The 19,737-nt window shown below is 47.2% G+C and overlaps 1 protein-coding gene across 1 annotated transcript in view; it reads right to left on the reverse strand.

Moving 5' to 3' along the window:
* Window positions 1-19,737, reverse strand: part of TRPM2 (transient receptor potential cation channel, subfamily M, member 2) — a 91,446-nt gene that overhangs the window by 25,761 nt on the left and 45,948 nt on the right. The window contains exons 9-19 of the mRNA XM_006876781.1: window positions 17,325-17,427; window positions 15,298-15,419; window positions 14,732-15,061; window positions 10,775-10,912; window positions 8,297-8,426; window positions 7,873-8,018; window positions 6,816-6,928; window positions 3,622-3,835; window positions 3,092-3,210; window positions 2,324-2,456; window positions 1,704-1,875 (exon numbers count right to left, since the gene is read on the reverse strand). Coding sequence (XP_006876843.1) covers window positions 1,704-1,875; window positions 2,324-2,456; window positions 3,092-3,210; window positions 3,622-3,835; window positions 6,816-6,928; window positions 7,873-8,018; window positions 8,297-8,426; window positions 10,775-10,912; window positions 14,732-15,061; window positions 15,298-15,419; window positions 17,325-17,427 — 1,720 coding nt within the window. The remainder of the gene's footprint in view (window positions 1-1,703; window positions 1,876-2,323; window positions 2,457-3,091; window positions 3,211-3,621; window positions 3,836-6,815; window positions 6,929-7,872; window positions 8,019-8,296; window positions 8,427-10,774; window positions 10,913-14,731; window positions 15,062-15,297; window positions 15,420-17,324; window positions 17,428-19,737) is intronic.

A 19,737-nucleotide genomic window follows, 5' to 3' on the forward strand; every position in this document is an offset into this window, starting at 1 on the left:
CATGTTCATTAGGAGACAGATGGTGAGCGCCTAAGAACACATCAACACACACTTATCAATTAAATATAAAATAATGACAGCACAATGTCTCAGAGATGACAGACAATTTCACTTTACACTAAGAAACAAGACAGAGTGCCTCAAACAAGTGGCCACACTACAGCCTAAAAATATACTAGAAATGGTATCGGAACTACTTGATAAAAATTTTTGAAAAAATGCTATTTAGGTCCCTTCAACAGATTGATAGAATGATTGCAAAAACTGCAGATGAAATTTAGGAAGACACAGACAAAACTTTAGAAGAATTTAGGAAAACACTACAAGAACAAGTTGACTAAATAAGTGGAAAAAATGCAAAGCATACAAAAATAGCAAATGGAAATCCAGAAGATTAATACTAAGATTCAGAAATAGATAATGCACAGAACGAGAAAGAAGTAGAATTAAATCACTGGAAAGCCAAATTATTGTGCTTGAAGACAAACCTCTCGATTTTCATCTGCTAGAGGAACAATCAGAAGAAAACAAATCTATGACATCGAACAACTACTTACTGCTAGTTGGAATGTAAAATGGTGCTACTGCTTTAAAAAACATTGTAACAGTTCCTCAAAATGGTATACATAGGGTTACCATGTGAGCCAACAATTCCACTCCCAAATATCTAAAGAAACATATACTGACACAAAAACTCGCATACAAATGTTCATGGCAGCATTAATCATAATAGCCAAAAAGTGAAAACAAAGTACGTGCCCATCAACAGATATATGGATAAATAAAACGTGGTATATATCCACACAATGGAAAATGATTCAGCTACAAAAAGAAATGAAGTACATCTTGGTACAACATGGATAAACATTGAAAACATTATGTTAAATGAAAGAAGCCATTCATTTTTTAAAAAGTATATATCATATGATTCTTTTTATATGAAATGTCCAGAAAAGGCAGATTTACAGAGACAGAAAGCAGACTAAGTAGTTCCCTAATAAAAGTGGGTGGGGAAGAGATTTGGGGAAGATAAGAAGTGACTTCAAGGACACAGGTTATCTTTTTGGAATTATGACAATATTCTAAAATTAGATTACAAGTATGGTGACGGTTGCACGACTCTGTGAATATACTACAAATCACTGAATTGTACAATTTACATGGTCGAACTTCTTGGTATATAAGTTATCTCGGTAACACTGCTAAGAAGAAACCCAACTCACTATATTAAAAAATGTTCTCTCCTTCCAGAGAAGACGGAAGTTATTTCTGGCTAGGGCTAAAGGAAGAAGGGGAACAAGGAGACATCTAGTCCAGGAGACAAGGAGAGATGTCAGCAGATGCCCGGTGCCCCAGGCCACACCTGATCTCAGCGGCAGCTTCAGAGGACAGATCAGGCTTGGTATATGCTGACATCTGCCCCACTCAGTAGGTAACATAGCACCTTTCACTTTCTGCCATTGGAAGGGCCTGAAGTTAATGCTGATGGACCAAGTGGCAACCGCTCCTCTGTCATTCTGACCTTTCAGGAGCCCCTGGAGTCCAGCCTTGTATGACAGCAGTGAACTCAATATCATTCCCTTTGGTTACTTCCTCCTCCTCCTCCTCCTCTGACTCACTCTCTGCTTTCTGGAGTCCCCTTCAAATAGACTCTGAGCTCCTGGCCCATGTCCCCTATCCATTGTCAGGTGCGAGCATCCTACCGTCGATGTAGGCCGGGATCTGCCCGAAAATGGTGAGATAGGAATGATAGACAACTCCTCGGAAGATCCAGTCCACCCGTCTCTCGTTGTGGATGAGGATGGCCTGCTTGGCCACCCCGAAGGACACGACCCACACCGCCAACAGGAAGAGGAAGAAGAAAACATCCTTCATCTGCAGAGACAGGCATTATCATGGGCTGGCTCCCAAAGCCACCCCACAAACAGTCCAATGGTGGGCTCCACCTACTATGCTCAGCAATGGTGGGAGAAGTCACTGTAGAAGCCAGTGTAGACACATGAAGCTGAGCAGCAACTCAGGGGTTGAATCAAGGTCACCCTCCAGAGCACAGCAGGTGTGTGCTGACACCCTCTATGGTCTGAGCACCCCACAAAGTACAGGAGGAGTCAGACAAAGTCATGCCTAAGGAAGGAAGCTGCAGGAGCTTTAACACATGTAGGAAATATCTCCTAGGACATATGGTAAGGACATTACAAGGAGTGGGAGTCCCTGTGGCAAAGTCAGGGGCAAGGGAACCTAAGGGGTGTACTTTAGTTCTGTCCACCTCGTTGCATCTAGCATGGCCTTCTCTGCCCCAGACAAACCTCCTTCATTCCCTTACCATCCTCTTTACGATGATTATCTTAGGCCCCAGCGTTTTACTGACGGTAAAGATGTGCATCAGCCGGAGGCAGAACATGATGAAGTCCAGAGAGAGGATGACTCGTCCAGTGTATAGCGTTGCTGGGATGAGCCTAGCAGCCGAGGGCAGAAGCAGAGACACCCCCTCAGCTCTTTGTTCCTAAAGCAGCAGGGAGTAGTTTCCAGAGTCTGTGAGGGCCCTGAGGGCCAACCCTCAGTTCATCTGCCCGGTCCAGGCAAATGGGATCTAGGTAAACTTTAACCCCAATGTTTTAAAAACTGGTATGAAACTGAGGGAGCAAAAGCTCCAGGGACAGTGGGCTTTTCTTCAGAAAGTTCTGGAAGCTCAGGCTCAAGCAAGGAAACAAGGCAGCTTGGTCTGGCCCCTCCTGCTTCATGGTCAGTCCTGACCAAGAAACCATGATATCACAGACACATACGGTCTTAATGGGAAATGCCATCGCATTGGGCACCAGTGGAAGGGAAGTAAGAGAGTCATGAGGCCCCCATGCACTGGGCAAGCCCAGTGGTCAATGTCAATGACCCTGCATGAGGCAGAAGGGAGCTCTCCTGGGCATTTCCTGCCTTTGCTCCTTCCTAGTACACCCACTGGACAGGTACTAAGTTGGGGGTCAGAATGGGGCCTCACAAAGGGCAGCAGGACTGAGATTCCCCATGTCCTGGTTGGGGGTTGCTCCCTGAACCAGTAAGACCTTCTGGGGCACAGTGGTGGTTCTTGGCTCCTTACCTGCAGGTCAGCCCTGCTATGAAGAGCAGAATGGCTCCCACGTCCAGCTTATTCCAGAAATCACTGAAGTACAAGGAGGCCATCTTCAGAAGCCCATACCCATCAGGGTCGTAGAAGAGCTACTGGGACGACAGGCAGCTAAGGGGTGGCAACCACACCCTCCCCACCCAGCCCTAAGCCTCCCAACAACCCAGTCAGGCCCATCAGCTGCCACTAAGAACTGGCACTGAGGACACATAGTGGGGGAATCCCCTGCTCAGAGGAGAAAGAAGACACCCCAGGTCTCATAGTGTCCCAGATGGGGTAAGGAGTGTGGTGGGGAGAAGCAGCGAGTGGAGCACACGTTCTTGCTGGGGGAAGAGAGCCATGGGTGAGGATGGCACACACAGCCACCCACATCTTAACGACTGTGTGGGGTTCCATGGGGATAGACTTTGGCAAAGGGTCTCCATGAGGAAGAAAAACACCTGGTTGGGGGAAACGGGGCTGTTGGGCCAAGGGCTCTAGGAGGGCAGAAGGTGGGGCCGCACCTGCCGCGTTTCCTCGCACACCAAAGAGAAGAGCCAGCAGTAGATGACACACTCACGCCAGGAGGGCGAGGCCTGGAAGTCCACCATCAGTACATAGGCGAAGAGCCACAGGAAAGCGAAGTAGGAGAGGATATTGAGGTGGAAAATGACCACGGGTGCATTGAAGAAAGCGCGGACCCGAGCAAATCCATTCTCAGACTGTAGTCTCTTGGTCCTGCAGGCCAGGGAACAGAGAGGGTGGACGCTACAGGGACTATGATGGGGAGGAGGGCGCCACCTGGTGGGAAGTGTAGGTCATACACTGCAGTTAGTGGAGAAGCCAGGATACTGTCTGGTCTGTCTAGGAACTGTTCCTCAATATGCAGCAACAAAGTAGAGGGACAAGGGGGGTTAGCCCAGACAAGGAAAAAAATATATATATATGTGCTCATGGGGACCAATTAAAAGAAAGCGATAGCCTTCTGAGTCGGTTCATGGGTCTGTCAAATATCCAAATTGTAAGACTGTCCAAACTAGCTGTGAAGTCAGAATATTCTAGGGACAGGTGCTGGCCAGAGGTAAGAAGAGTGCAAGATCACATCTGGGGAAGGAGTCAGGGTGGAACCTGGAGCAGGATGGGGCTGATACCTGAGTGGTGGGATGACTGGACAGAAACACCAGGGAAGAAAAGGGCATGGAGCCAGATCCTGTAGGCCTTTTGCTGGCTCAATGCCCTCTACTGCTTTTGGGGACACTCAGAGACTGTGACTTGGGAACCCTTCCTGCCTGAACCATGAATGCCCGCCACCTTCTCCCACCAGGATCCCCAACCCAGCATGAAGGCCTCACTTGGTCCAGGTCCCATCTTCAATAGTCCTAAACGGTGACCCTCCAACTTGACTGCCCACCAGAAATAGGGCCCCAGTTCTGGTAGTCCTTTTTCACAAGGCGGCAGCAAGGACCACACTCAGCCAGGGGCCTACTGTAAGGAAGGGCCACTAGAATGCAGGTAGAAGCTGGACTCTGCTTTCACACAGACCCCTCTTAGAAGTCTGTGTCTTAAAATACACCCCACACTAATCCTGCTTCATTAGTGTATGTTGTTGTTGTTGTACCATCAAGTTGGTTCTGACTCATAACAACCCTGTATAAGATTTCCCAGGAGCAGCTGGTGGGTTTGAACTGCCAATCTTGTGGTTCACAGTCCAGTGCTGATCCTACAGCACCACACACACGAGGAATCCATTATTATATAGAGATAGCTTAGGATTTAAACATAAAATGATGTATAATGACATCCCAGGCCATTCTCCAGAATGGTGGGCAGAGTAAGCTGTCTTTGGAGCCTCAACCTACTGCCTACGTCTGTGAGGAACCCCATGCCCATCTCATTGCAGATGCCCTGCCTGTTTAATGGGCACCTGGCCCCTCATCACACCACGGTGGCAGGCACTTTCAAGAAGAGGCTATGGGGGTGAGACTACCATTAGTTGCTTGGCTGGAATCCAGGATCACTGGACTCAGATGGAGCCCCTGGGTGCTATGTAAGAGATAGCGCTCGGCCTGGTCAGCTGATGAGCCTGAGCCTAAGGAGAACACTGAGACACTGAGTCTCCCATCACTGTTGACCACTGCCTGCTACGGGAGGAGGAGTCATAGCCTACAGGGCTCAGTCATGGCCAGCTTTCTACCACAGTGCTCACTGGTCTGACCCACACTTCAGTTCCAGTCTGAACACTGGTGGGAACTGAAATCTCCTCCTGAAATCCCACGGGAGCTAGGACAGAGACAGGCCCAGCTAGCGGGGTGCCATCTGTCCCTGCCAGCTGTGGAAGCTGATACCAAATGTCTCCACAGTCCCTATGCTGTGGGCTTCTCCACCTCAACAGGCATAGGGCCATGTGAGAACCCTGCCCAGGTCCACAGCCCAGAACACGCTCCTATTACCAGCTGGGTACACTGACCCTGACACCAAGCTCCATCCCCCAAAGGGGATACCAGTTCTGAACACTATGTTCCTGGTACCTGCAGGGGGACAGCAGCCACAGCACCAAGTCCCTATTACTTGCCCTCTATCTGTCAATAGCGTTGTTGTTGTTGTTGTTAAGTGCCGTCGAGTCGGTTTCGACCCATAGCGACCCTGAACAGGGTTTCCGAGGCTGTAAATCTTTACGGGAGCAGATTGCCTCATCTTTCTTCTGCAGAGCAGCTGGTAGTTTCGAACTGCTGATCTTGCGGTTTGCAGCCCGATTCATAACCACTACGCTACAAATCAGGCTGTGAACCACAAGGTCAGCAGTTCGAAACTACCAGCTATTCAGTGGGAGAAAGATGAGGCTTTCTGCTCCCGTAAAGATTTATAGCCTCAGAAACCCTGTACAGGGTCACTATGAGTCAGAATCGACTCCATGGCACATAACAACAACAACATCTGTCGATAGGGTAATCTGTCAAGAGGAATGCAAGTTCCGCCTGTGGGGTCCAGACCAGCTCCAAGGGAAGTACATGGTGGGTCGAGTAGTCAGAGGGAAATGTCCCCCAAAGTGGGGGCTGGGACAGGAAAGTGATCACAAGGGGCAATGTGGACTGGCTTCCCTATGGTCCCTGAGACTCTGTTTCCCACCTGCCCCTGTGCTAGTGGGCTATTGGCTCTGTGCAGGCTGATGGTAGGCACAGAGCCATGTCAAGGCCAGCACATTACATCTAGCAGCCCTCCTCACCTTGGTGTTAGCAAGGGATGGAATAATGACACTGACCTTCAAAGACTAGGGACCAGGTCCTTCCACCCACAAAATAACAAACATGGTGCTTGGTGCATCATGGGCACTTGGGGCATGCTGAGTTCTTAGGGCACTGTGGGTGGTTGATGCACTGTGGGTGCTTGGGTCATCATGGGTGCTTGGTGTGTGGTGGGTGCTTGGGGCATTGTGGATGCTTGATGCTGGTGGGTTTTAAGTGCACAGTGGATGCTTGTGCACTGTGCGTGTCCGGTGCACAGTGGGTACACAGTGAGTGCTGGGTGGTCCGTGCACAGTGAGCACGTGAGCTCCTTGCCTCCGGAAACCTGACCCCATGCATCTCCACTGCTACAGGATTTCCTCACAACCATGTAGACACGTGCTACTTGTTCCCAGCAAGGGTGTTTGGAGGACAGTCTCAAGGCTCCCGGACCCCAGCCACCCCAGTTCCCCACAGCCCTGCGGCCCAGCAAGCACCTGAAGGAGACGAGGCCAGTGAAGAGCAGAGGGAAGGCCAGCATGCACAGCATCACCCGCCACAGCCCGTTGTCCACACTGAGCTGACCCCACCACACCTTGGTCAGGAAGCCCTACAGACAGACAGAGGGGCACCATCAGGAGAGCGCTCACATGCCAGGGACACCCCAACCAACACACTCACACCCACACTCCCTGCCCTCCCAGGAGTAGTGGCCAGGCAAAAGCAAGGCCTGGCTTGGCTTATGGGTTTCATGATAGAGAAATGTGTCTGCTCTGTGCATGTGATATTAACCTTGCATCATACACACAATCCCAGTGTTCCCTGAGCCCCACACCACGAGGCAGGCAGACAGGCCAGGTGTCTATAAATCAGCACCTATGAACTAAAGGATGGTCTTAAGGTGGCAAAGCTGGGTAGACCTCCCGCAGTGAGTGGGAGAGGCTCAGCTAGGCCCTGTGTCCAAGGTTGGACCCCAGATTCCATCTTTCCTCCATCTCCACCTGAAGGATGCTGTTTCTCAGGGACTCGTGGTTTGAAGCAGTGAGCTTTCAGAGCTGGCCTCATTAATATCTGCAGGGCAGTGACAGGGATGCTCACCAGTACCCATGGTGGTTCTCAATGGAGACAGGGGATGACATGAAGCCATGCTCTCAGCAAACACCTCATCTGAAGAGGCACTTGATACATGCCAGGCTCTGCCACTATTGCTCAGACAATACTAGTGTGGTTTCCTCCAGAAGTTCCCTGCATCCAGCTGCTCCAGAAACATTCTCCACCCCTCTCCTCTCTGTAGAGTGAGGCTGGATGCACATTAAATGCAGGCAGGGGACAGACACTTGGCTCCCTGAGACCTCCCCCCAGGGAGAATTGCCTGGTGATCTGGGTGCGAACATCAGCCTTCATGTCCAACTAACCAACTGTTTTTTGCTTAGTGAGTCTCCTGCCACAGTATCAGATAGTCACAGATTTGAGACGTATGTTGTCTGCGGCTAAGGGGCTGGGTCTCCCAGAAGAACCCAGGAGCATGTCTTGGGAATGGGCCCTCTTGGCCACCTGGACACCTCCATGAGACATGAACTTCATGTCCTTGGCTTCCAGAGCTAGTTGCAGGCAGGTGGTCTTCCCCCAGGCCTCGGACACCCGGATGAGCAACTTCTGAGCCCGTTCCTCATCCTTCCGGTAGCACTCAGTGAAGACACCTGGGTGAAGCAGGGAGATACACATCAGAACACAGGTGGCCACCCCAAAGCCCTGGAACAGTGTTAGGGTGCAACCCCTCCAGATGGCATCTCAGGAGAGGAATAAGTGGGCAAGGTTACCAGAGAGAACAACAGTGGGTTTAAGGCACCCAGTCGCAAGGAGGAGGATCCAGAGGGCAGTTGGGCAGGGATGGCACCGTGACCTGGGTCCATGTGGGGCTCACATCAGAGAGGGGGACCAGATGCCATCAAGATCCAGGCTGGCCCGTGGGACTCACCGATGGCTCTGATCTCATACTCCTCGGCCAGCGATAGCATCTCCTCCGAGCAGTCTGTGTCCTCCTCCTCCTTGGACAGCTCCTTAAGGATCTTGCTGCAGCCCAAGGCTGCCGTGATGCAATCCTGGCTCTGAGGACCAGGGACCACAGTGAATACATACCAGACTCCACCCAGCATGGGCACCCCAGCACACTACCAGGGGGAACAGAAGCAAAGACCCTGGCAGTACCAGCTGATAGGTGAGTACTCTTTATAGCCTTGCTATATAAACAATTTGGGTCACTGCAAAGCAGCATGTCACATCTTTCTGGTTATCCTGCCTTCTAGGTTGCTCAGCGGGATGGTCCACTTTGCAAGCTGCCTGCCTGGAACAAGATTTAATACGGCCCTGCAGGCACAATTTCCATTACTCCATTGTGTCTTGCCTACCTCAAGCATGAGTCAGAGAGTACCCCAAAGGGTAAAAATAGGGACTGGGCCACCGCAAGTCCCAGACTGGCCTCAGGATGCCTGCCTCAGTGACATTGATGGTCCCAATCAGTCCTGGGCACCAAAGGGACTGCAAACATCACCAGGAAGTTTCCTGAGAGTATGGACCCCTAGATGTATGAGCTGGGTAGGAGCCTCACTGGCCAGATTCTGAGGGCAGGACTGTCAGAGCCTGGGAACACACGCTTGGCAGCACAGCGAGTACAAGGGAGCAAACCTTGGGTGGAGTCAGAGTCAGCTCTGCCAGTGACCCACCCTGTAAACCTGGGACAGTCCCAGATATCACAGACCCTCAGAAAAGGGGGACCCTACTAACTCCACTTCCCTGCAAGTGACTCTGGAGAGTGGGCCCATCCCTTGAAAGTGACTTGGAAACACAGACACAGAAAACCAGCAGGAGCCCTCGTTTGGAGGAAACAACCTTACTTTTTCTTTCTAAGAATCAGTTTCAACTAAAGGAAAACCACAGGGAGAGTAACTTGTACACGTACAGTGGATTGTCATTACCTAAGGTAGCTGTGTTCTATAAAGTCACTACAATCACTGCATTTGCTGTTGTTGTTAAGTGCCGTCGAGTCGGTTCCGACCCATAGCGACCCTGTACAGGGTTTCCGAGGCTGTAAATCTTTCTCCCGCGGAGTGGCTGGTAGTTTCGAACTGCTGACCTTAAGGTTTGCAGCCCGATTCATAACCACTACGCTACCAGAGCTCCTTTTACAATCACTGCATTAGTGAATATAAATCATTGTTGTTGTTCAGTGCCATCAAGTCAGTTCCAAATCATAATGACCCTGTGTAGGATTTCTAAGAAGTGGCTGGTGAATATGAACTGCCAACCTTTTGATTCAAATTGACCTTGCAGTCCAGCGCCACACTGCTGCAGGATAAATACAGGGTGGAGGTCCTATGAAGTGCTGGTCACATTTTCATGAACCAAATGATAGGGAAGCTTTTTTAATGTGTGTTCCTATCTAAAGACGCCTTGTCTAACATACATTGTTGATTCAATGACATTGAACCCAAGAGTCATAACTTGTACATGAACAAAGTTCCCCTAACACATACATTTCTTTCCGTAATACCCATCACAGCCTTCTTGCACTTTGGATCACTTGACAGCTTATCGGGCCATTTTAAACATCAAAATCACCAATAAAATGCACAGAAAGCATGGCACTAAACAGACAGTGAAAAAGCCCCTTGTTTAGAGTGTGAAAACTGAAACAAAAAGGTACTGTCACATTGTTCTGGCACATTAGCATCAGACAACTCAAATTTTTACCACTCTGTGAATGTCTACACAAGAATGCAAAAGTACTGTGAATACTGATTTTTTTTTATCACAAATAACTTTTAGCAAGTACACAAATCCACAGGTACAGAATATTTGACCAATGAGGCTGACTTCCCTTTCTTCTCAAACAGCTCCTTTTTAAATCTCTCCTACCTATGAATGAGGAAGCTGCATAAGGGGCTGGCAGAGGGCACACCTGGGGACTCAGGACAAAGAACATTCCAGCAGACACAGAAGGTGGTCTCTGTCAGAATCCTCAGTGGTCAAGAAGAGGTGCAGCCTCTCTGGTGGTGGGTTTGTTATCCTGCTGAATAGTGGGTCACAGCACTCTCAGACTCACTAGAATGGTGTGGTTGGTGGGAACATATACCTGAAGCCTTCCTGTCTGCCAGATAAACCATGCCCAGACTCAAGTGCAGAATTGTGAGATAGACTTTCTCTTTTGTTTTATTATTTTCCTACAACTATACAGGGTCAATATGAGTCGGAACCGACTCCCTGGCACATAATCACCACCAGTCACCTAGACTTACGTTCCTTGGCATGGTGAGGCCTTCCTAGGGTTTAAGGATATCCATTGCACTCCCCAGGGCCATGAGCCACTCCTGCCTGCTATCCAGCATCTGGTCTCCACCACACCTTCCAACACCAGTCTGCCCAGAGCCAAGTCTGCAGCAAAGCAGGTTCTTATTACCTGAGCCCAGATGATTTCTGCCAGTTCCTGGCGGTTCTGGATGATGGCCCAGATGAGCAAATCACGGACAGGATCTATGGTGAATGTGACGTGCCCTGGAGATCGCTTGTAGAGGGACCGGAGACTCACTCCCTGAGCCTGGAGGACAGCAGACATCAAAACCCTACCAGGAACACCCCCACCAGAACCCCGGGGGTTGTTAGAAATGCAAACTGTAAACCTAACCTACACCTTTCTAGAATCCATGCCCCCTAGGTCTAGCCTTAGGGACTGCATTGTTAGAAGCACCCCAAGATAATCGTGTGTACCAATTAAAATATTTTTCTTGCTGTAGATTCAACTGGACTTATGGTGATCCCATGGGGTCCCTCCATAGGGGTTTCAATGAATGGATTTGGGGAAGTAGATTGGCAAGCCTTCCTTTCAAGGTGTCTTGGTTAGTGGCCTAGCACGTTCACCATTTGTACCACAACCCAGACTTTCTGGATAATCAAGTGAATAAACAAACATGTACTCAGTCTGGAAATGATCCCAATAGATAGTGAACATATTTCCCACATCACACACACTCAAACTTTCTTAAAGTGATTTTAGAAATGTCTTAAAGGCTTATCTTCTTTAAAAGTTGTTGTTAAGTGTCGTCAAGTCAGTTCTGACTCATAGCAACCCTGTGTAGGGTTTCCGAGGAGTAGCTGGTGGGTTTGAGCCACTGGCCTTGCAGTTAGCAGTCAGTCCAGTGCTGATTCTATAGCACCACACCAAGTATGTGACCTTAAATTATCCAGATAAGGTTAAGTGTGCGCGTGAGCTTCTGATTTGAGCTTCGGTACATTCCAGCTAGGACAGTAGGCAAACAGGAATCAGGAAGAGTAAAACTATGGATATATAAAACTGAACCTCAACCACATCTTCCTCAGGGATCAGGTACCAAACTAGTCAATGGATAGCTTGCCATAGGACTTGTTTAAAAACCTGGCTGAGGTCAGTAATACTCTATCAGGAAAAAAAAATCTGATCTTCTTCTTCTTGTTAAGTACTATCAAGTCGGTTCCCACTCATAGCAACCTTGTATAGAGTTTCCAAAGAGTGGCTGGTAAGTTTTGAACCACCAACCTTGTGGTTCACAGTGACCTTGTAGTCCAGTGCTTATCCTACAGCATCATACCAGGATTCTTATCTGATCTGATCTGATCTTGTTGTGGTCACTATTAAATTCATAGTTCAAAGAAGAAAAGCAGTTTCATCTTCTCAAAAGTCATCTGACAAAACTCAGCCCTGACATTTTATTTTGTAAAATCTGATTATATGAAATTCCCAGAACAGGGAAATCGATAGAGACAGAAAGCAGATTCGTGGCTGTTTAAGGCTGAGAGGAAGAATAGCTAGAGGGTACAGCTTTCTCTCTTTTTAATGGGATTAATTGGAGAAGAGCAAGGATATGGGGGATCTGGGGTCTGCTCCAGCAGTTTCTCTGGAGTTGAGCTAATCATTCAATATACACCCTTTCAGGCCAGTCTTTTTTTTTTTTTTTTTTTTTAAGTTTTATTGTAGTTATATATATATATATGCAGCATAGAATTTGACATTTTAACCATTTTTAACTGTGCAAGTCAATGGTATTAATCACATTCACCTTGACGGTGCTGCCAATCACCATTATCCATTTCCAAAAATTTTTCATCCCTAAACTCTGTACTCCTTTAAAAATTAAACAAACACACTATCATCAAGTCAATTCTGACTCGTTGTTAAGTGCTGTCGAGTCAGTTCCAACTCATAGCGGTCCTGTGTTAGATTTCTAAGGAGCATCTGGTAAGTTTGAACTGCCGACCTTGTGGTTCAAACTGACCTTTCAGTCTAGTGCTTTATCCTACAGTTCCACATCAGGACTCATAGCAATCCTATAGAGGGTTTCCGAGGCTGCAAATCTTTACAGGAGCAGATAGCTGCCTCTTTCTCCCATGAAGCAACTAGAGGGTTTGAACTTCTGACCTTGTGGTTAGTAATGCAACATTAATTCCACAGCACCACCAGGGCTACTTAAAAAGTAACTCTCTATTCTTCCTGCCCCCGCCCCCAGATGCTGGCAACCTTAATAAACGTGTTTCTACACATTTAACTATTCTAGACAATTCATCTAAGTAGGATCATACAGTGTTTGTCCTTTTGTGTCTGACTTATTTCACTCAGCATAATGTTTTCAAGATTCATCCATGTTGTAGCATCAGAACATCATTTGTTTTACGATTGAATAATAGTCCATTGTTTGCATGTACACATGTTGATCCATTCATCCATTGATGGAGACTTGGATTATTTCCACCTTTTTGGCTATTAGGAATAGTGCAGCAATAAACATTGGTATATAAGGATCTGTTTAAATCCTTGCTTTCAGTTCTTTGGGGGCTATACCTAGAAACAGAATTACTGGATTCTTTGGTAATCCTATATTTAACTTTCTAAGGAACCGACAAACTGTTTTCCACAGCATTGGCACCAGTTTACATTTCCCAAGGATTTCTCTTTTGAGGTGATGAAAATGTTCCAAAATAGACTGTGAAGATGGCTGCACAAACCTGCAAATATACAAAAAATACTAAAGCCACTGAATTTTACATGTTAAATAGGTCAAGTGTATGGGGTGCAAATTACATCTCAATAAGCTGATTAAAGAAAAACAATGTCAATAAAATAAACAAAAATCTGATAAATTAGAAAAAGATGGGTACTTCTTCAATATAAATGCAGGTGCAAAAGCCAGCATCATATGTAACAGTATCCACTCTCCCCTGTTACACAGAGCATGAGCTGTGTACCTCACAGGTACCATGGGGTATCCTTGACCTGGCACTACAATGGCATCTAATGAGCAGGACTAGGAGATGGGTACAGGGTGAAAAGACCATTTTCCCTGCAAAAGTTTTGTACTATTTGAACTTGTTTAGAAAAGGGAGCATATTTATTTTCTAATGAAAACCAAGGCTAATTCTAAAAGAAAAATAAAAGCTTGGTGAAGCACAGGGCAATTTTAGGGCAGTGAAACGGTACTGAATGTTACTGGAATGGTGGGCACATAACATTAGCATTTGTCAAATGTTAGGACTGGACAACACAAACAGTGAGCCTTCATGTGAACTGTGGACTTTAGTTGTAACAAAGTATCAGTATTGGCTCAATCGTTGTGATAAGCACACATGCAGGGGATTAATGACAAGGGGAACTATCTGCAGGGAAAGGAGAGAGGTACATGGGAACTCTCTTTACTTTGTGCACAGTTTTCCTGTAAATCTAAACTGACTATGGGGCTGTGGTGGTTCAGTGGTGGGATCCTCCTCTTTCATGTGGGAAACTTCTGGTGTGACCCTGTGGATCAGCACTGGACTACAAATCGCAAGGTCAGTGGTTCAAACCCACCAGCTGCTCCTCAGAAACCCTGTACAGGGTCACTATGAGTTGGAACTGACTCAACAGCACTAACAACAATATGTGAGAAACCAGGGTTCAATTACCAGCCAATTACCTCAAGCACAGCCACCACCTGCTGGTCAGTAGAGACAAGTGTGCTGCTATGATGCTAAGCAGGTTTTACCGGAGCTTCCAGACTATGATGGACTAGGAAGAAAGGCCTGGCTATCTACTACCAAAAATCAGCCAGTAAAAGTCCTATGGATCAAAATGGTCCATCTGCAACCAATCCTCGGGATGGACCAGGCACTGTTTCATTCTATTGTGCTTGGTGTTGCTATAAGTTAGGGACCAACACAATAGCAACTTACAACAACAACGAAAAAAAAAACTCCACTGTTTCAAAAGATAAAGTCAAATAAATAAATGGATGGGTAAATGGATGACTGCATGGGTGGGTGGATGAATGGATGAATAAATCATTTCTAAAAGCTCCACCCCTGCCTTATGCAGCTCGGCAGGGATGACACAGAGCCTGTCACTAGCACCTACGTTGATCTTGGTGAGTGACCGCAGGTGTCGGGGTCGGGGGTAGAGTAGCTGTGTGAAGTCTCCTAGCAGCTCCCGCAGCACCTGAGCCACGTGGTGCATCTGCAGGCAGGGCAAGGCGGGGGCACAGGCCAGGCGCTCAGGTTCCTCAGCCAGCACCTTCTGGAGCTTGCAGTGGAACAAGCAGGAGGGCGCCAGGTTCTTGTACAGATAAAGCAAGGTGTCCCAGGTAACAAACTCCTTCAGCTGCACCCCGTTCTCCAGGAAGAGCTTCACAAAGTCAGGCTTGTTGGAGATAAGAGCAGCAGACATCATGGGGTGCAGATCTGAAGGCTGAGAGAGGACACCATGGAGGGACTTAGTCATCACCTTTTATGACTCTCAAAGACCCACAAGACGGAGGCTACTGTCATCTTGATTTTACAAGAATGAAACCTACCCATGTCACCCAGTACTTTGGGAAGGGAGGGCTAGGACCTTCACACAGGAGCCCTCTAGGGTCTACCCTTGGTCCTAAGGCAAGGCCATCTGTCCTGCAGTGCCTTCTCAGGTAGCCCCAAGAACCTTACCTTCCACTGCCACTCATCAGCAAATATCTCGCTCCGCGCAATGTCCACGCGGTTCCACGCGACTGCCAACTTCAGCTGGTAGTCCCAGTTCTGGTGGCAAAAGTGGTCGTGGTTCCGAGAGGCTGCAGGCAAAACTGGACATCAGGGGGACTTCCACCCGGGTCTCTAAGTTATTTCCTTCAGCACCTGCTGCTTTACAGACTCAAAAGAGTAGGGAGTTGCCATCAACCTGCATTTCCCAATAATTCTAGGGGCATAATAGCAATCTTCAGTTGCAAAATCCTCCCCACATTCCACATTTTAAAAGGGGCTTTTCACGTCGGTGTGAAAACAAAATTAGAGAATCTTTGCATTTCAACCATTCCTTCAGTTCACCCCTGCTTCCCTACTTAGTACCTGCCTCCCTACTGCCCACCACTAGTGAGTCTGCAGTTCACAAGGTCTCTGGAAGTCCTGGCAGACATTAATTGACATTCAAAATGAGAATGACATCAGCCATTGTGCTTTCTTTCTGCTCTCAGGTGCAATGAAACCTCAATCAGAAGCACCACCTCCCCGAGAGACTCAACCCAAGTATTTTTCCCACATAGTTTTTGCTTCCTCTCTCCAGTTTAATGCTCTAAAACATGGGTTATTATTTAGGGTTGGAAAAAAACAAAGCAAAAGAATTTTGACCCTTGCCTCACACCAGGAGTGCTGGTGTGGCATTGCGGGTTAATGTGCTGGACTGTAAAGTGGCTTTGACCACAAGGTCAGCGGTTCAAGCTCACCAGCTGGCTCCTCAGAAACCCTACACAGGGTCGCTATGGGTTGGAACCAACTCATTGGCACTTAACAACCACAACCTCACACCATACGAAAATTAATCTAAGGGGATACTACAAGCAGGCTTCAAAAAAAAGTTCATGGAAAAATTCCATTATCTTTTAATTCCCTTTTCCCACAAACTTTCTGAAGCCCTCTCATACATCTAAATGTAAACGTTATGTCAATAAAGCCACTACAGTAAGACCTAGAAGAAAATATTTGCAACTTTGGAGTGGGCAAGGTTTGCTTAGATAAAACAAAAAATATATAAGCCATAGAAGAAAAAAAATGATGAATTAAACTTAGTTAAAATTTAAAATGTTGTTATTCAAAGATATCTGTAAGAAAATATGAAGGCAGCAGGGCATTGGTACTTTAATTAATGGTAGAGTTCTCATCTTCCACACAGGAGGTTGGGTTTGATTCCCACCCAGTGCACCTCATCACATCCACCTCTTGTTTATCAGTGGAGGCTTGTGTGTTGTTATGATGCTGAACAAGCCAATCTGTGTTGTACAGCCAGTAGTACAACCAGAATGCTCCTTAGAAGCCAGGATTTCAAGACTTCATCTCTCATACTTAAGACATATTATCAGGAGGGACCAGTCCCTGGAGAAGGATTTGGTAAAGTGGAGGATCAGCGAGAAAAGAGGAATGGACTGACACTGCATAGGGTTGCTATGAGTTGGCATCTACTTGATGGCACCTAACAACAGCAATGATGTTGAACAGGTTTCCCAGTAGAGCTTCTAGACCAAGATGGACTAGGAAGAAAAGTCTGGCAATCTACTTCCAAAAAATCAACCAATGGAAACTCTATAGATCCCAGTGGTCCAAACTGCAACTGATCATGGTAATGGTGTACCATTGTGCATGGAGTTGTCCTGAGTTGGGGGCCCCACTCGATGGTAGATAACAACAACACATTATTTGAGTCAAAGAGATGCGCTGAAGAAGCAGCATGTGCACAGGAGATTCCTGGCTGCCCAATAGGAGAGGAGACAGGCCCTGGTGTGTCTAGTACCAGCCATCTACTGACCAGGAATTTGCACACACAAAAAAAAACCCAAAGAGCTATGCTTTTGTCTCCCCAAATTGCAACACCTCTAAACTAGGCATGAGCCCCCTCTTACCTACCATTCTTCCCCAGTTGCCCCCACCCTCCAGTAGGACCCAACCCCTTTCCTTGAGTCCCTTCCCCACCACTTCCCTGCCCTCACCCTTCAGTAGCGCCTGCAGAATGGCCACGTCCACATCCTGTTGCCCGTCTTTGCCCTCCCGGAAGATGGTCAGCAGCTGCCTGCTCCGGACAATGTCTTGGATCTGCAACCAAACATGAGATATGCAGTAACAGTGAGCTTCCTACTTCCTCCTAGAACACAGAGGAAACTGAAGCATGGGACATGGAGCCAATGCTCTGTCTGCTACCGTGCAGCAAGACCACCCCCTGCATCCCAAGCCTTGATGGAAAAGATGGAAATACATAAAAACCAAAGGCACAATGTCCATGAGTCGCTTGTCATTGAAAACAAAACTCAGAATTCTTCATTCAGCAGTGACTCAGTGCTGAACATCCAGATCACGTAAAGCAAGGAAGTTCCTTCTGGTCTTCCGTCAGGGTCAGACTGCTTCTCATTCACCTATCTACCTACCTATCTACCTGCCTACTTACCTCCACACCCCACCTGCCTATCTCCCTCCCTCCCTCCCTCACTACCTACCTATCTCTATCATATCTAACTATCTATCTATCTGTCTGTCTATCTATATATCTATGTTGTTAAGTGCCTTGGAGTCAGTTCAGACTCATAGTGACCCTATATAGGATTCCCAAGAAGCAACTGGTGGGTTCAAACTCCCAATCTTTCGGTTGGCAGTCTAGTGCTGATCCTACAGCACCACACCTATATGTAGCTATATCTCTATATGCCTATCTTTATCGTATCTATCCATCTATTGGAGTCCTGGTGTGATGCTTCAGGATAAGCACTGGACTGTTAACCAAGGTCAGTGGATCAAACCTACCAGCTGCTTCTTGGAAACTCTACACAGGATCACTATGAACCAGAACCAACTTGACAGTACCAACAACATCATCCATCTATTATTCATCCATCTATCTCTCTTTATCATCTATCATCTACCTACCTACCTACTTAATCTATTCATCACCTATCATCTATCTATCTCAATGTCTCCTAGTTGGTCTGCTTGCAAATATTCACTTTTCCCCAAAATCCCTTCACCCTCTGACCAGGGTGTTTGGTGGTGATTGTGCGCTGTGGAGTTGGTTCTGACACATAGCAAACCTGCACAGGGTTTCCAAGGCTGTAAATCTTTACAGGAGTAGAAAGTGTCATCGTTTTCCTGCGGAACAGCTGGTAGTTTCTAACTACATTCCAAAATGCACCTTACCACATGTTCCCCTCCTAAAAATTGCCAGGGACTCCCTGATCCCCACTTCTCAAATAGCCCTTAAATTCCTTCCCCTGGTGGTCACACCCAGCCCTGCCCTGCCATTCCAGCCTCCTCTCCCCAGGCCTGCAGTCACTCCTCACTTGACTCTGCTGGGTCATTCTGTCCATTCTCCTGTGCAGACCTACATGGTGCTATCACATACTTCACCTCCATCTCTAAAAGCCCAACCATTTCCATCCTTAAGGGACTAGCTTCATGTGAACTCCGAAGTACTTTCTGGACTCCTCCCCAGGTCCAGTTTCAGGTCCACGCCCATGAACTCTTACCTAGTCTGCAACCCCACTCATATCCTGAAATTAGCTCAGCACTTGATCTATACAATAAATTATGTAGTTACCATTTACTGAGAACTGATGTGCCAGAAGTGAAGTGCTTATACAAATTATCTTGTTTCACCCTCTGAATTTAAGTAGTAATATTTCACAGATAAGATAAGCAATGCTCGGAGAGACTAAGCATTCTCCCCCAGCACCACATAGCTAGTAAGTGTTGGCAATTTCTATCAATAAGACCCTGTACATCTTATGTTGGTCTGTCAACAGCAGCATCCAAAAACAACAGCCTTTTTCTGTTCATCCCCACCCCCCATGGGATCTGGTGCAGAACTAGGTTCTGAGAAGGGCTACTGAATGAATGAACTGATGATGACTGTGTGTAGTTAGGGTTCCTCCACTCAACAGAAAAACAGTGCTTGATGAGCCCTCATAAGGTATGTGGTTGTCAGGTATAAACACCATCTCTAGGGTCCTTCAGTCATATGCTGACTTGTGGGTTTCAAAAAAACAAGCCCCTTTAGACACAGTAGACTAACTTCAGTTCTGACAACTGTCTGAATATTTCATACACAGACCGAGTGTTCCAGGCCTATCCACTCAGTTCCCAACCCTCAGAAGAACAGCTGCCTTGATGTGTCTATAGCCAAGCTGACACTGATGCTAGACCTCAGTGACACTCATGGTGAAACCATATTGTTCTCCTGGTGGGCACAAAGCATCTCAAAGAACATCTGTATCTAATGCGGTCACTGAGACCATGATAAGACACAGATTAAACATAGGCCCCCACAAAACATCCAATCACAGAATTGCCCCACTTTTCCAAACTACAGCAAACCTTGCTTCCTTGCTTCTCTCTTTCTCTCTCTCTCTCTCTCTC

The sequence above is a fragment of the Chrysochloris asiatica genome, unplaced genomic scaffold, assembly GCF_000296735.1.
Source record: "Chrysochloris asiatica unplaced genomic scaffold, ChrAsi1.0 scaffold00415, whole genome shotgun sequence".
NCBI lineage: Eukaryota > Metazoa > Chordata > Mammalia > Afrosoricida > Chrysochloridae > Chrysochloris > Chrysochloris asiatica.